A 16,836-nucleotide genomic window follows, 5' to 3' on the forward strand; every position below is an offset into this window, starting at 1 on the left:
GGCCGCCGCTAGCACCCCCCCACCCCCGCCCCTTCCGGCGCCGCTCCCTAGCAACCGCGACGCGTCGTAGGCGGGACTTCCGGAGCGGTGGAGGCGGAGGGGGTAGCTCGGTTGCCAGGGGCATGCCCGGCGGCCCCGCCCCGCGCGCCATGGCGGGCGCGGCCGGCGGCCATCTTGTCCCCTGAACAGGGGGACCTGCGGTGCGTTTCGCTATTCAGAAGTGACAGCCCCGTCAGCCCAAACTCGCGGTAGCCGCGCTACGAGGGAGGAGCGGTGCGGAGGCTGCCTGGCGAGGCTGGGGCCCAGCACAGGGCCCCGAAGGGGAAGGGATCCGTTTCCTTTGGACCCTGTGGCAGGCCCTGACCACGCCCGTCCTTTTCCATGCTCATGCTGCGAGCCTAACGGGAGGGCCCTGAAACCTGCCCAGCTCTCTCGGCATCATGCACGGTGCCTGGGGCCGTTTTGACCTTAAGCTGCTGTGTCCTGGACTTGCCCCATCCTCAGGAAAAACGTCCCTGACAAACACCGGATCATGAGTAAACGGAGCTTTGCAGAAGGTCAGCATGACAAAACATGCCCTAGATGTTCTCAGATACCTAAAAAACCGCAGGTCACTCAGATGGCAAAGCTCAATTCCCTGCTTGAGCACAGAGGGTGCTAAGAGTTTCATCACCATATGGCTGTAGGAATGTCTTTTTTTATTATTATTGATAACTGCTCCAAGAAAGCGTGCCAATTTTCCCCCAAATGATCAACAACTGTAATTCACAGTGAAAACTGAGTGACAGAAATAGTACTTAAGAAGTTACGGCATTAGTGCCTGTGTAGAATCCTGATTTACACATACAAAATTCTTCCCAAAATCTGTTAAGACACCTGACATATGTTAAGGTTTCTGACATTTTGTGGTAAGCTCAATACAGAACAATAAGGTATTACATAATGAACTCCAGAGATTTGAAGAGTCTCTGAGGAAAAAATAAAGGTAAAGTGAATTATTCATCCTGTAAGACAAATGACGTATTAAAAAAATAAATCTGCTGAGACAATAGCTGACATAAGGAATTGGCAGTGTGTTGGCATACAGCAAGTAACTGTATATTCCCCAAAAGCCTTAATTCTCCAAATATGAATATGATAAATATGCTTTATGATTTACTAGGTCATCCTATGGTAATAGGCTCAGTTTCAAGGATGCAACTACAAATAAACAGTTAAATTTAATAATTAATATAACTGGAGCTATTAAATATTCCCCAGTTTAACTACAAAAGTAGCCACAAAATGCTGTTTGTCTTCCTTTGGTCACGTGCAGTGGAAATTTCCGGGCGCCACAATACCTCTGGCAGCAGAAGAGAGTGTGGAGCAGCCTTCACAGCTGGCTATTCAACCAGGAAGGTACGTCTCCTGTGACAGCTGGCAGCAAGAAAAGTCAACCTGAATCTTCTCCTTGCTGTCAATCCTTTTTTTGTCCCTGCATCCACATTACCTCAGGGGAAAGCTGCAAAAGTTACCACTTTTAAAATGTATTAAATAATTCATTAAGGACAGAAACAGCCGTTTGAGGGTTATTTTTTTTAATCTAAGAGTCTTTTAGCTTAATTCAGCAGTCCTTAATCAAAGTTATAGTTCCACGGTATTACATCACAGCTAATAATAGATGCTCTAGTTTTTAATATTAACGTGTCTCCACTTTGTAATGTTATTGTTCCAACAAGGGAAGTCAGGGAGAACTTGAGAGCGGCTCAGTAATGCTTGCTATTATTGTATCAGGAAATGCTGTAGCAGCATCGGCGTGCTATCTTTGCAACAGAAATCACTCCTACGATGACATTTGCGTATTTTATTTTAAGCTTGAGTCAAGTCACTGAATTAAGAAAGATTACCTGTATCAGGCAAAATTAAGCCTGGTTTCGGGAGGGGAACTATTTGTTGATTTGAAGCAAAGTAAATATGAAAATTGAAATATCAGAACTGATAGATAGGACAAAGTCTCGGCAAGAAGTGATATTGCTGAGGTTAATTTCCCTTTTATTATATTGTACTTTCGAGGCAATTTTCGTCTGCCGTATTGCGTGTGCAAATGTAAACACCATCCTCACAACACGGTCCTTGCATGAGCTGGAAGATGAGCACGATCACGTTCATTTTACAGGTGAGTAAACCTCCTGTATGGAGCTGGGAAGATGAGAGAAAAACATCCATGTTACACGGAGGATTATCACACATAGTGCAAAAAAAAGGAGTGGTTTTATGTGTGAGTGTATACACACGCACACCAGTCCTTTTCTACATTTTAAAACTAAGCGGCGAAAGCCTACGGACGTCCCGGCTGCAGGTGGAGTGCTGTATCTGTGCCACTGCTCTGCTTCTGCTGGTGTTTACCTTCACTCACCCAGAGATGAAATCACACTATAAACGGAGGGCAAAGTCCGCCCTCAAGCATTACCAGATAAAGTCTCCTGTTTGACATGACAATAAAGTGCGGAGCAATAGGGGTTTTTTAGCTCTTTAAAGCTCTGCTGCAGTAAACTGCTCTCTAGTGATGGCTGATAGGGAGTCAGTCACCACGCTGTTATCAACAGCACAAAAGAAAAACACTGGGAGTCCCATGACCTCGATAAACCTTTTGGGGAAGAGGTCGGTAGGGTTTCAGTCGGTGTCCCTCTCTTTAACCCCTCAGTAACTCTGCGCTGCCCGGGCTTCTCCTGCTTTCTGCCTGGCACCCTTGGTCCTCCAGTTGGGGACGGATGCGAATCTCAAGTTGCTGAAGAGGCCGAGAGGTCTTCAGAGGAAAGGCTGCTCCCCCCTGTTCAAAAGCGAACAATCCCAGAGCGTTTCCAACATTTTAAAGAGTCTATCTTTAAAACAAAAAATGCATACTGGAGCCCAAAGGGATTCTTGAGCCGCGCTGATCTCTGCCACCAAAACGAAAACCACGCTGAAGCCCACAACCAGGGTGGGCTCCAGCACAGTCAGGGTGCTGAACAAAAAACCCCACGGGCCCACTCGCTGACAGGGGAGGGCGTTTGGAAAAGGGGTCCTTTGGCAGGAGGGGGACGGCAGGGCCCGGTCGCGCCACCCGCGAAGCCCACGCCGTGCTGGCCAGTGTCCTGTCAGGTCCGGTCACCACGGCGGGGGCCATCTCACCCGTCACGGTGGGCTGGTGTCCCGCCGCGGGGTCGCCCGGCCTCGCCGCCTCCACCTGGGCGCCCCGCCAGCTCGGCCCCGGCGTGGGGGTGGGGGCGGCACGGCCCCGCTCCCCCTCGTCCCCGGGCCACTTCTCCTCCCGCCGGCAGCGGCCACCGGGCCCGCGTCAGCGCGGGGGGGAGGGGGGCGGTGGGTGTCCCCGGCGGGGCGGGGCGGGGCGGGGCGGGGCGGACAAGAGGGGCGGTCTGCGCGTGACGCCGCGGTGAGTGGCCGGCGCGGTGGCGCGGCGGGGCCGGGGCGGGGCGGGGGGCGCGGGGACCCCCACTCCTTCACCCTCTCCTGACGGCCGCCTGTGTGCCCGCGGGGCGGCGGTGGCTTCCAGCGCGGGGCGCCGAGCCGAGCCGAGCCGAGCCGAGCCCAGCCGAGGTGAGCGGCGGGGTCCCGGCGGGAGAGGGGCGGCGCGGCGCGGCGGCTCCGTGCCTTGAGGCGGGCAGGGAGGAGCGAGGGGAATCCGGCCGGGCTCTGCCGGGCAGACCCAGACCGCGGCCCCGGGACGGTGCGGGGGGCTGCGGGAGGCCGGCGGTGCCGGGATCCGCCGCCTCACCTGCGCGCCCGGCCCCGCGCTGAGGTGGAGGGGGGAAAAAAACCCATCCCGGGGAGGTGGGGGGGGGGGGGGGCGTCCCAGAAAGTTTCCAGGGGCAACCGGCCCCTATCCGCCTCCGGCGGGTCTGGCGCCGCCGCTGGGCTCGGGGAGGGGGATCGGTGTCGTTTAAAAACGCCGCCATGCGGGGGTGCAGAGCTGGAACGGAGCGACCGGCCGGAGCCGCCGGCTGCAGGCAGCGCCGTGCCCGGGGCTCTGAGCCCGCAACCCCTCCCCTCCCCCCCAATCCCCCCCGCTCGGCGGGGAGAGACCCGTCCCGGCTGCTCAGTCTGCGGGAGGCACGCGTGTGCCCTTCGCAAGGATGCTGCGGGGTCCCGAGTGCCTTGTACTCAACTGGTGTCCTTTAAGCAAATGAGGAGCGGAGTACGTGTACTTTCACTCTTAGCAAAGCAGGAAATAAGCCCTCAAAATAAAGTCTAAGGTGTTTAGCGAAATGTGCCACCGATACACATTTTTCGGTCTTCCCGAAGAACGCGTTTTCTGTCTCTGTGTACGTTTACAACAACGCTGCTGGTACCAAGAATGGTGTGCCACAGCAGAGACGGGTAAAGAAATCGGCGCGGCGGTAGATGCTCGGTAACGTTTAAGTCATTTCACCAGAAGTGATGACAGGAGCGCGGTGAGTTCTGTGATTAAGCAGGTTTCTAGGTGTTTAAATTGCAAAGCGAGTGTTAGCCTGGGTCTGCTTCTCCAGGCTGTAGCAGAAAGACTTTTCTATAACAAGAAGACACAATGGTCTCCATTATAATTTTCTCTCGCAGGTACATGGACAAAGTTATTTTGAGTTAATGTATCGTGGGATTGTGATTTTTTTTTCTTTATTTCTTTTTTTTTTTTTTTTTCCATTTAATGCATGTCAGTTGAATGGGAGTTAGAACTGAGGATAACAAAGACGAAAACCAATGTTTGTTCAAGGTGATTGATCTCTTCTGATCTCAAAACATCACTGCTGTAGAGACCCTGTCTCTCTGAAAGGAGAAGTTTAAGAAAATTTCCTGTTTCAGCTGGTCGGTAGGTGTCCTGTGGTAGCTCTTTTTAAGGATTTTTGTATCAATAGGCCATTGCCCCTAAGACTATAGAGAGAGGACTAAGAAAAAACTCTGCTCCTGCAGGGTAACAGCCTGCTAGCCAAAGCAAGAGCTGGTGGGAGCAGGATACCAGCTGTGAGCTCGATCCTGGGGTTACCGAAGGGAGTAGTAAACCCCCTCCTAATGCAGTATGGATCTGAAATGAAACTAGGAAGCCAAATACTGAAATTAAAATTTATATGAGTAAGGGCTACAAATCTACAAAAAGCAAATGAGTGAAGAACACATTACGTTTGAAGAAATACAGTGCTGTATCAGGGCAAGATGACTCCTGTGCATAAAACCTTCTTCGTTTGCTCTTCACAGTCAGTTTTATACATTTTATACATTTGATCTATTTTTATTATTAGTCACGCTGTCTGCAAGATGTGTGGAATATACCTTACAATGGTAACTTGGTAATTTTATTATGTAAAAATACCACTAACTTATTGTAGGTGAACTAGGATTTAAAATCATAGTCATAGTCATTTTATTGCAGTAACACTGTTACTATCAGCATTTTACCAATACAGGAAGCCTAAGTAAAACTGAGAACCACGTGGCATTTTAATTCTTTTTGCTGATGTGCAGAACAGTATAAATAGCGAGTTAAATTTGAGTTCTTAGACTTACAGTTACACCGTACCTGCAAATCAAAAGTTGCTCTCATCTTCCCAATCTGGCAGCAGTAAGTGGGATTTCAGAGGCACCTGTAGGAGAAGACCACCAAAAGTCATAGAAGATGCTGAGTTTTCTGACCACAAGTCCAATACAGTGTCCCTGTTAAGTGGGACGGGATGCAGGTGTGAGGTGGCAATACCTGACAGCGCGTGTGCTGCGCTTGTGCAGCGCTAAGGGGGACTAAGTGAAGGGAAACGTCGGCCCATAGCCATCCGAAATGTTCCAGCGTTTTAAGAATGTGAATGATTGTGTTTAAAGTAACAATATTATTTGGTCCGTTGAAGCTAAGCATCTGCCCAAGTGTTTGTATAGATTATGACCTTGGTGATCAGCATCTTTTAATCTCGAATTTAATATCAAGGCATGAATTCCGTGATCTGCTTGCTGAGGGTGCCAGCAGGCTCATTGCAGGTACTTCAGCTTTGAAGTAGATGGGATGGTAGAACAAGGTCTCTTAAGTACATCATTTTTTATTTTTTATTTTTTTTTTTTTCAATTTGATCAAAGAGATGTTAATGTTAGATTGAAGTATTCCCATTTTATTATGTAACTGTATTTATAATTATGAGCATTGTGTGAACTTTTCTGACTACCAATAACAACTTTTCTATCTGCATCACTTATTTCAGGAGCTTTCAAAAATAGAAAAAAACTAAGCTATGCAATTTTAGAATAAATGTGAACAAAGAAACATTTTCCATAGCTTTATGGTTCATTCATGGATTATTGAACTATATACATTGTCATTACTTACCTCCCACAACTTGGCCATGCAATTCAAGTAGCAACCTTAAATAAATTCTTCTTTCTTATAAAAGAATCTTGACCTTTTGGTGAGACTGAGAAGTGCAAAGGGCAGAAGATGTTTTGAAAAGGAAATGTAAATGTTAGAGTAGAAGCTTTCTGACTTAATTTAAACCTTAACTCTTTGTGAACAATTAGAACAAAGATGGCAACCCAGAGATACAGGGTCCTGTCACAAAACAAAAAATCTGAGTGTGTCAGAAAAAGCCTTGAGTTTTTTCTTTAAATAGAAATGGTTAATTTCAGTTTGGTATCAATATACCTTTCTCATCAATATTCTTAGTTCTTCCCATAAAACTTCTTGGGAATTTGATGTTTTCCTAGTAATAAAAGCAGAATCCCCTCATTTTTTTTCTGAGTATTTACAAGCCGTTGAAAAAGGCTCGTGAGCACTGAAGGAATCTGTACACCCTTCAAGGAAAATGATACTTTGTAGGCTTATCAAATCATGGCTTGCTAATGTGGACATTACTGTACTATCTGCTTTTTAAGGTGGAGACCTCTTGTTGTTCTCTACAGTCATATATGAGATGTCACAGTGTCAGATGTCACTGGTGCTTTCTGAGTACTCTGACAGATAACATGCAAATGCTGATGATGCATAAAAATCTCGAGAGATTCTCGAAGTCTTGACTCAGAGTTTCAGTCAGGGCCCCTTAAACATTTTCAACAGAGTCTGAAATAGAAAATACCTGTGCAAGCTCTTTACTTCAAAAGGTTTCCTCTGTTTAAAGTCTGCTGTACACATTTCTTTCACTGCCGAGGTCACGGGACTTGCTTAAGGAATAATTTTAAAAATTTTTTAATATAATAAAATTCTTAATTCCCATCGTGTTTTGAGGTAAGAGAGCCTACGTTAAGTTCCCAGGGAAGGCATGTTCTCATATTGACTTACTGAGCATAAAAACGTAAATGAAATAAAAGGTAAGAAGTAAAGCGGGTATTTTTTAGATTTACAGAAGTGTGCCTTTAATACCTGTTTGAGGCAATATTAAGAAGTGTTTATGCGTAAACAGTCTCCAAGGTCACTGACGGTAAGCTGACTGGGAACACACTATGAGACAAAGAATTAATTTATCTTTGCTCCTTGACCTGATACCGATGCAAGAGTTAATCCAGCAACCTGGGTTAACTAACCCGCACTATTCAAAAACAAGTAACGATGACTTAACCTCTCCTCTTTTTAAGACAAACTGAGGTTGCTGATGGCTACCTGGGGATGTTTTGCTGCGAACTGTGGTGGTTCTGGAGGCAAGCTTGTGGAAGGCCAGGTGTCTTGACAAGGGAAGGGGCAGTGATGTCCTGTAGCACCGGCTGCGGTTCCCAGCGCCTGTGTGCTGCCGGTGGCTTATGGCTTCTGACTTGCAAGGGAGGAGGGAGGGTCAATAGCCGAGGGCAACCACTGCTAATCTGACAGGGGTCATAGGAGAGCCTAGGACTTAAAAAAACAAAACAAAACAAAACAAAACAAAAATCCACCTCGGCTGTTAAAGAGCATATTCTTCCTTGCTACACCAGCCCAAGTGTCCAATATCCCTGTTTCTCTGTAACCTTAAGTAGCTCTTAATCTTTGGTCATTTTATCAAAGAGTTGTCCTTGTAAAACGGCATCGAGATTTGTATTTGCAACAGCGAGGATGATGTCATGTTTTGAAAGAGTCGGCTATGGATTGGAGGTATATATGCAAACAACCAAGCCTCTATTTGTTTTTCATTTAAATTTAGTTTGCATGGGCAGCTGGTAGAATCTGAAGCAGTTTGAGATATGCCTTGATACCTTGGGGGTAAAGGACGAGGGTCCTGTCTGGCAATCCATATTTATGTAGGTAGGTGCTGGGAATTTTGAGCCCGAACACTGGAATTAGATTATCCGTAGTAGTTTTCTACTCTCATAACCAGCTTTAAAACGTACTAAATCGCATACTGGAATTATTGATAGCTTCACCGTGTCATGTCTGCACAAAATACATAAGATTGTATGCGTAAGATATAAAGTGCACATACATTATACTACAGATAAGTAACGAAATACATAAAGTATAATTAATGCATTCAGTGCATTATACTGAAGTATCATTATGCCTGTCTTCTAGTACTACCACAGCAAGTCTAATCAAACTGACTACAAGTAAATTTCATACGCTTTCGTTTTCCCCAACTCATCTGCCAGCATACTTGGTTTAGCGACACATTGCTTTTTCAAGAATATTTTTCTGTTCCCTTTTGCTAGGTAAAAAAAGACACAAACAAAAAACTGACTATGCAAAGTAAAGACAACATCAACATACTCTTTCTACCAAAGATGCTTCATTATTGCATCTTAATTGTGTTCATAAAAAGCCATAATTTCCATCGTATAATTTGGCATTTAGAAGGCTGGGTTTTTTAAATTTGGATCTAGGCCTCTATTCAGCAAAACATTAAGTATATATTTAACTTGAAATACATTATTTATCCTGCTGAAGGTATTTCACCATTGAAACAAAGCCTTTCGTTTGCTTGGTCAAAGCCTTACAGAGAAGCATGAGCTTTTAGATCTGGTTGCTAGTTTGGAAACCATCCTTGTCATGGGATCCTGCTGCCCCCTCGTCAGAGGCGTTGTGACGACTCGGTTGTGGTCACTGCTCTCTAAACAACCAGCCATTCCACGCATAGGACCAAAATCAGTTTGCCTTTTCTTTCTGTATAAATGAGAGAAGGAAAGAAAGCGTGAGGTGGGTGGTTGAACATTAACACATCCTGCTTTGGAGAACCGGGAGGGCATGCGGAGTGTGTGATACACGCTCCTCTTGCCCAGTTCTGTGTGGATCCAAACTTGAGGAACGAAACAGATCCGTATTAACGCAGCTTCACGTGCGTGTCTATGTGTACCTGCATATCTAGATTTAAAAAAAAAAAAAAGATGACAGAAATGAGTAAGCAGCCTCAATTTGTTCCTTCCTTGCCAATAAGGGGATTGCTAAGCTTTGCTTTGAATCTAAATTAGACCCATCTCGTGCATCTTCAAGACTGTAGCCCTACCAGACTGCCTTTGCCCCAACACTGTCTGTCCCGTAAAATACATCCTAAATCCCCTCTTTGTTGGATTGCCCTCACTGGAACATTGAGACAAACTGGTGGGCAAGGCCAGCATACCGGGCTGCAGCTGAGTTGGGGAGAGCATGACCCAACAGCTACAACAGTTTCTTTTTAGCCTGTGGGAGGAAGGTATTATCATAACAGGTGTGAGGTGGCATATGTTGTGCTTTGGGCTTTTGTCCTGGTATTGTATGGTTTGTTTACATGTCTGAGTTCTGCAGTGCCTTGACTTATTATAGGTCTTTTTCAGAACACAGTTTTCATCTCTCACAGATATAGACGTTTCCATTGTGTGGCCCCGTGAATATGAAACTAGTGTCTAGTCTAGAAATGAAAAAAAAAAAAAAAACGAAAAAAAAAAACAGCAAAAAAGAAAATACCTTTTTTTAGAATTTTTTCACAATACACGGGTGTAAAGGCTAAGAATAGTTAGTATACATGTGCAATAGGCAGCTGACTTTTTATGCTGGGTTTTAATACATTTTATCCACTACAGTACTTGTTTTACTAGAAACCTTTATTGACTCTATCAGCTGTGAAGAAACACAATTAACACATTTCCATTTGTTTGAATCTCCCTGTGGTACCCACAGGCTGCAGGACTATATCACTACATATCTAGATGTTTACTTTGCATGTGTGAGCATACAGTTGAGTTGTTTAACCTCAAAAAGTCCAACACTGCATGCTTTGACTGTTTCTCTGTGCAGTCCGCTGAGACTAACTGCATCCACAGAACTGGTACTTTGGATGTCCAAGTGAGTACTTCAGCATCCCTGGCATCCTCCAAACCTTGCTTATCCTTTCCCAGTTTCTCATTCATGGTCCTTCAGGACCCCTTGGAGCTCCTGCCTGTGCTCTGCTGGAGTTCTCAAACCAGGAGCTGCCCTGGGTCGCCCAGTCCATACTGCAATAGCATACATGTCGCATTGGACCTTGCGCAAAAAATGAACTGGGATGCACATGTGGGCATGTGATCAGCTGTTGACCATCACTACACCTGGTAACTCACTGGTCTAGATGGTGCCCTAGGAAATGGAAGAGTTGGTTCATGTACCTGCTCCAGTGAATATGGATTTATTTAAAGTGGAACAGCTTCGCTATGGGGTACATAGGGAGCCTTGGCACCTAATTTAGAGCTACAGAGTCCTCAGGGTGACTGGGTATCTGGAAATCAGATATGGTGCTGGGATACCCAAAGTTCCTTTACGGACATTACCCTTTTCTCCATTATTTTGGTTTGGACTGGGGAGGGGGACATACAGCAACGCATAAAGGAAGTGCTTAAAACAGGACAGGGCATCTCTTGAAGTAAATACAGCACCTGAAACTACTACCTCTCTCTCTTTTTTAAAAGATGACCTTAATTAAATAAGCCTTTTGACTCACCTGTAAAATATGTTCCGACTCTGCCGGTCTTACATACAAATCCATAGGTGCCTCCTTGGAAAGGACTGTGGCATTTTCCCATCAGGAACAGAGTCAGGTCATAGAACTCCCTCATAGCGGTCACAACAAAATTCAGAAGGCCAGACCCCAGCTCCTCTTTGTCACTGCCCAAACTACACAGCTCTTCAGAAATCTGGATATATTTAAAATCCTAGATTATAAACATCTATACAAGTAAAGCAGAAATGCTACAAACAGAAGGAAAAAACCCCAGAATATTGAACTACAAACCGTATGAAACACAATAGCATCTACCCAGCAAAAACTAGTCTGTAGCACACTTTTCCCCAGCCACATTAAACATCGGTAAGAGGAGCCTTCACTTCTGTAGAACCAAGTATATTTTAATTTATTTAGTGTCACATTTCTGTGGGTTTGCTTATGCAATGATGTATATGCATTAATTATTAATAATTTTGCTTTGTGGAAAATGGAAATTTTATCTAAACATTGAAAGAAGATCAAAGCTCCCTCGGGGCACAAAGGCCCCAACCTCATCCCAAGTGTAAAACTTAAAGAAAAAGAGTTTACAGGACTGCAGAAACGTGGCAAAAGAAATCCCTGCCAAGCAGCATCATGCCGGGCACCTTTTGCTGGGTTTAGCTCCGTCTCAGAGAATATTTTACATGAGTTTTATTCATGTGACACGCAGAGAGCATGCTTAAAAGGAGAAAGGAATCCAGCTGGGGGGAAATCCCCTTCACTGCGGTTCAAGATCACTCTGTCGACAAAAGGGGTCAGTTCTGTTATGATGGAGCTGGGAAGCACGGAGATTGTAAAAGAGCTGGCCAAAACCATTCCAGATAAAAACAGAGCATCTCCAGAAGACTGTCATTAAGTTCATTTTTGGGCACCCTCGAGACAACGAGCGGAACCTTCTGCTGCAGCAAACATCCAAGGGGCAGAAGGAGTGTTACCTGCCCAGGGGCGTGCGTGTAGTTTGAAATAATCTCTGTCCACAGCTCTGATGTCATTTCTCTTGATAAGCCAAATAAAAACAATCGCAACTGCTACAAAAACATCAGCTCCGCTCCAAGCTCTGTTGCTGGTGAACTGAACCTTTTTACTGCTTTCAGGAAAGCGTTATCAAAATACTGGAAATATTAGAGACGCCCCACTTACACTGAAAGCCGTTAACTTTTGCCATTTATTTTGCTGAGAAGAGGACCACCTCCGATGAGGTGCTTACGTGCTAGAGCCTGGCTGCTGGTTGTGAATAACTTTCCCATGGTACGAGCAGGCTGCTCTGTTGATTTTAGCGGTTCCCACTGTCCACTCTTCCATTTGGAAAGCTACTAATCCGTGTAAATCTTTGCTATATTCTACTTCTGTGGCGAGCTGCTTGTCATTTCCATGGTGCCGGCCTCCTGCTGAAGAAGATGCATAAACTCAGACCTAAATAAAAGACCTAGGAAAACCTGCTCAAGTTGTATGTTTTGAGAACTTTGCTGCCCGGGGATCTCCATCGGTTGGAGTGATGTAATGCCAGGCAGGTCGTTGCAAACAGCACAGGAAAGCATCTTGTACCAAGTGAAACTACTGAGAAACTATACTTATCTACTCTAGCTATATTTATCTAGATTTTCCAATTTCTAGGCTGTTTTGAGCCAATGTGAAGCAGCAGGCATCGAAGTGCTGCATGTTTGCATTGCTGTACATCTGTTGGGTCACTGAAACTTTCCTTTGACTGCTCTCGAAATAGCTATCTTAGCAACGGTCGTGTTCTGACTGGAGAAGTAAAAAGAGTAGCTTTAAGAGTGCTTTAAACAACTTCCATCTGAACTGAAAAGTGCTTGTATTACAAGAAGGCACAGAGTTGTCTTTCGTGACTTGTTGCAGAATAAGATGTCTCAAACGAGGAGAATCCCCGGGCACTTTGTCCTCTCCAGCTACCCCAATGGAGCACCAGAAGAGGAAACCTACAGTAACCTCCAAACAATTCCAGACACCAGAGAGCAAATGGAGTTTAATATCAGGTATCACGCTGCATTAATACTCCTTCTGTCCTCCCTGTCCTCCTCCCCCCCCCCCCCCCCCCCAAATACAAACCCCCAGACTTTCAAGAAGACTTTGCTAAGCCAAATAATCATAGTGGATACTATTGGAAATGGAATAGATGCGAGTGTAGATAACCTGTAGTGCTTAACGCTGATCATGCAAGATTATGCTGCATTAAATGTCTGTAACTCTTTATCCTGCACAGGGACACAGATGTGGCTCTTCATTAGAAACCCACCTGTTATAGCAAGCAGCTGAGGAAGCCATTTTTACATAATTCTCTAGGCGCCTCTCACAACAAACTGATAGTGCTGCTTTGGGTTTTTCTTAATCCCATACATACATTTTTTCCAGTTCAAGAGTCAGGGGCTGCCTTTCCCTCGTCTGTGAAAATTCCTGTGGTTTGTTTTTTTTTTTGTCGGACTGACCAAACCAAGCCCAAGTTTTTTTAAGCAGATCTCTAGAATTAAGCTCTTAAGCCCACTTACTGTTCAGCAGATGTCATAAACAGATCTCAGCAGAAATACAAGGTAAAATAAAAATGTATAGTCATATTATTTTTCTACCAAAAAAAAAAAAGAAAAAAGGCAATTGTCTAAGAGAAGCTAAATCTCAATAGAAATTTTCATCAGGAAAGCTTAGCCAGTTTTTGGCATCAACACATGCCACAGACATTATAGTTCAAGGATCTGCAGGCCCCAGGACCTCCCTAAGAACCTTCAGGTTTTGGTCAGTTCATACCCTGGCACCGCTCATTAGCTGGAGATCCGCACTGCATCCTGGAAATCATTGGAGTAAAGCTGTTGGACAACAAAGCCAGCAGTTATGTAATATGAAATATTTTGAAAGGTCTGACATGCAGGCTGTTTCAATACTTCAATTTTGGGGAAAAAAAAAAACCCAACCCAAAAGAGAATTCAATTGCCTTGTGGAAAGAAATCAGACACTTAAAAAAACAACATGGTTTTTCAAAAGTACCACATATACAGCTTTTAGTGAAAACATCAAAGCACTTCTGTATGCATGTAAATATGGGCTTTAGATGCCTAATCAATAAAACCATAAATATCAGAAAAAAAAAAACCCCAATACCTTAACATTTTGCTTTTACATGTCCAGCTTAGTCCAGCTGTTAGGGGGATAACTGTGCCTGACATTTGCAGAGTGCTTTTCAGAGAACTGCTGTTGCAGTATTTTCCTCTAACACGCACATCCCGAACACCTTACAGCTCAGCCACCCAGGTTGGCCATCAGCTGGCACTCATCGGGGATGAATTTAACAGGACATACGACAGGAAGTTTGAAGATACACTGCTTCACCTGGGACAGGGGTAAGTTACCTTACATGCACTGCCAGTCTTCAGATCCTTTTAAAAACCATGTAGGATAGATAAACAGAAATGTTTTGTTAGATGGACAATAATGTTTCTGTACACAAAGTAAAAATTTTATTGCTACTACTGCTGCTTCATACAGAACCTAAAAAACCAAAAGAGATACTGCAGCTTGTTTTACAAGGAAGAGCTTTATAATGTAAATTGTTTCCACAAACTACAGCCATTTACAGTCAAAAGACTTAAACAGTTTCTTGGTATTTAAAATTTCACAGCAGCACAGTAGTTTTCTAGGTTAGACAGCACAACTGAGCGATGAGAGGTCTGCAGCCTAGTTAGTGTGATGCTTCAGGGATTAACATGTTACCGCATGTCAAATAACCAACCCATGCATGTACAATACGGTATGGCTGGAGTAGTTGGAATTGCCTTTTGTCTGCTGTGAGCTGAAGGGGTTGTCATGGGTAGTTATTAACTGCAGATGAACTGACATGCAGGAACGTCCTAACCTGAGATACATCATCTGTATCTGAACCTCCAAGTAGTCACATGCGCTTCTACCTCTCCTCTCCTTGCTTCACGGAGAGGACGGTCACTTATTGCAGACCTAGAGAATGCAATTCAATTACACCTGTGTTCCTGGACACAGCGTATAGTCAGGCATCTTCTGCCTCAGTAAAGCTGGACTCATGCTGCAGAGAGACTCTGTGGGATTGCTGTGTCAGTCCTGTATTGCTGCCCCGAGCTCTGATTCATTAGAGATCACCAGCGCTCCTTGGGTTGCGCTGTTCCAAGTTTGAAACACGAACAAAGGCACAAGACTGCCGCCCAGGAGCTCTGCTGCATGTTTCTTTGTGTGATGTTAGCGATCAGTTAATTCTGAAACCGAACTATCTTTAGCTCTCAAAGACTTACTAAGTTGCCAGGTCTTCTTCCCAAGTATTTAGAGAAATATACATGTACATGTAGACTTTTAGGAAGGAACATACTGGAGTTTTGGGTTTCTTTTTGTAGTTATCTAAATCTTGGTATTTTATTTGCCAATTTTTAGAATAATTTTTCTAGCCCCATGCCTTTTTTTATTTTTATGGTTTGTTTTGTTTTGTTTTTTGTTTAAATCATCAGGGTTGCTATCAGTGTTTTCCAGACATGGAATATTATTAAAAGTGTTATAAGAAGCTTTGGAAATATTTTGAACAATAACTGGACAAAGAGGATCATTGGTTATGGAAGCTGGGTACGCTCTCTCCCTTTTCTCCCACCTTTTTGTTGACAAGTAGGTAACAGCAACACCTAACTCCCATGTAAGTGTCAACGAGTAAAGCGTATAATGCAGCTCAAGGTTTGGGTTTATTCCTTAGTTTGTTGGTGTCCCCCCAGTGCCCTGTTTTTTTTCTGATTAGGCTGATGTTTCTGCTTTATGGGCAGAATATGCCAAACGCCTGCAAATAGCTGCCCAGGTCCCAGACAACTCAGGAGGGCTCCATGCAGCGGGAAGGTGTCTGCCGCTGTAGGGGTCTACTCCAGGGGAGATCAGCAGGCCCACTGCTGGCGGTGGTTTACCCTGTGTTCACCCCGGCGAAGAGAGGAGGATTATTTTAGAGGCTGGATACGACCCCGCCACTGCAGCAGTCGCAGTAGCCACCAGCAAAGCTGGACCCCGAGACGTGTTTCTGCGGCGGAACTGGGCTGTACCCTCCAGTTCACACTGACCTCGCAGGCAGGCGCGCTTGTTCGCTTTCCTGCACCATCTTTTTCCTTTTCCTTCTTTCTAATCGCCTTCCCTTTTCTTCCCGCAGATTTGCAAGCTGCCTTTCAGGTGGGTCTGCCAGAAGCTGGTGCCCGCGGCCTTGCTTGTTGTTGTCTTTTGGTGGGCCATGAATTATGGACTGCGGAATTAACACAGAGAATGACAATAGGAGGTCATTGCTGGACTCTGACCAATATCATTAACACCCAGGTGGTGGCAGCTGGTTTGTTTTTCAAATTTACACTGATAAAAATCTCTTTTATATTTAAAACCTAGGCTAGTGCTGGGTCACTGCTGTTTCATACCTTTTTTTAAAAAGAAAAATGTTTAAAATAAGGAGGTTGTTGCTGGATAACTGCCTGACTTGCTAGTTTTGAAATGTGACTCCAGGCGATTAGAAAGTCTGTCTTTTTTTTGTGTGTTTGTTTTAATGCAATATAAAGTGTCTATTTCATACAAACGAGTTTCTTAAAGAGATTCCGGATGTGGGGGAGACTGAAGGCATGCTGGACATCCTTTAAATTTTAACACTGTAAAAGCAATAGAAAAGATTAAAACCATGATACTTTTTAAAAATTAAATTGTTGCTTCAAATGTTTTGCAGTGTTATCTACTTTATTTTCCAAGATTGTGCTATCACACATTAATAACAAAATGTACCAGACACGATATTGTTATCTAAGACTGCAGGAGAAGCATTATTTGATTTTTATGTAGTAAAACTAGCATATGAAAGGATAGTTTATTGGAAAAGAGTGGTTTGGATGTGCTAGCAAGCAAGTTGGTTAGGTTGGTACTTGAGGGCCACTCAAGAAAAAATACTACATTTCCAGAACTTTTCAAAAGTCTACTAATAGATTTT

The 16,836-nt window shown here is 44.5% G+C and overlaps 1 protein-coding gene across 3 annotated transcripts; it reads left to right on the forward strand.

The window, feature by feature from the left end:
* The first annotated feature begins 161 nt into the window (after positions 1-161).
* LOC147602147 (uncharacterized) lies at positions 162-16,571 on the forward strand. Of its 3 annotated transcripts, XM_086757493.1 has the most exons (7): positions 162-557; positions 1,316-1,398; positions 2,053-2,155; positions 12,732-12,868; positions 14,120-14,221; positions 15,350-15,461; positions 16,024-16,571. In XM_086757493.1, the coding sequence occupies exons 3-7, from the start codon at positions 2,117-2,119 to the stop codon at positions 16,123-16,125; spliced, it is 492 nt and encodes a 163-aa protein (XP_086613619.1). In that variant the 5' UTR covers positions 162-557; positions 1,316-1,398; positions 2,053-2,116; the 3' UTR covers positions 16,126-16,571. The 3 variants fall into 3 exon arrangements, with proteins under 3 accessions (XP_086613619.1, XP_086613637.1, XP_086613627.1); XM_086757511.1 differs by lacking the exons at positions 162-557; positions 1,316-1,398; positions 2,053-2,155 and adding an exon at positions 3,448-3,576; XM_086757501.1 differs by lacking the exons at positions 162-557; positions 1,316-1,398; positions 2,053-2,155 and adding an exon at positions 4,109-4,174.
* The last annotated feature ends 265 nt before the right edge of the window (positions 16,572-16,836 follow it).

This window comes from Chlamydotis macqueenii, chromosome 1 (assembly GCF_036417535.1).
Source record: "Chlamydotis macqueenii isolate bChlMac1 chromosome 1, bChlMac1.mat, whole genome shotgun sequence".
In the NCBI taxonomy this organism is placed as follows: domain Eukaryota; kingdom Metazoa; phylum Chordata; class Aves; order Otidiformes; family Otididae; genus Chlamydotis; species Chlamydotis macqueenii.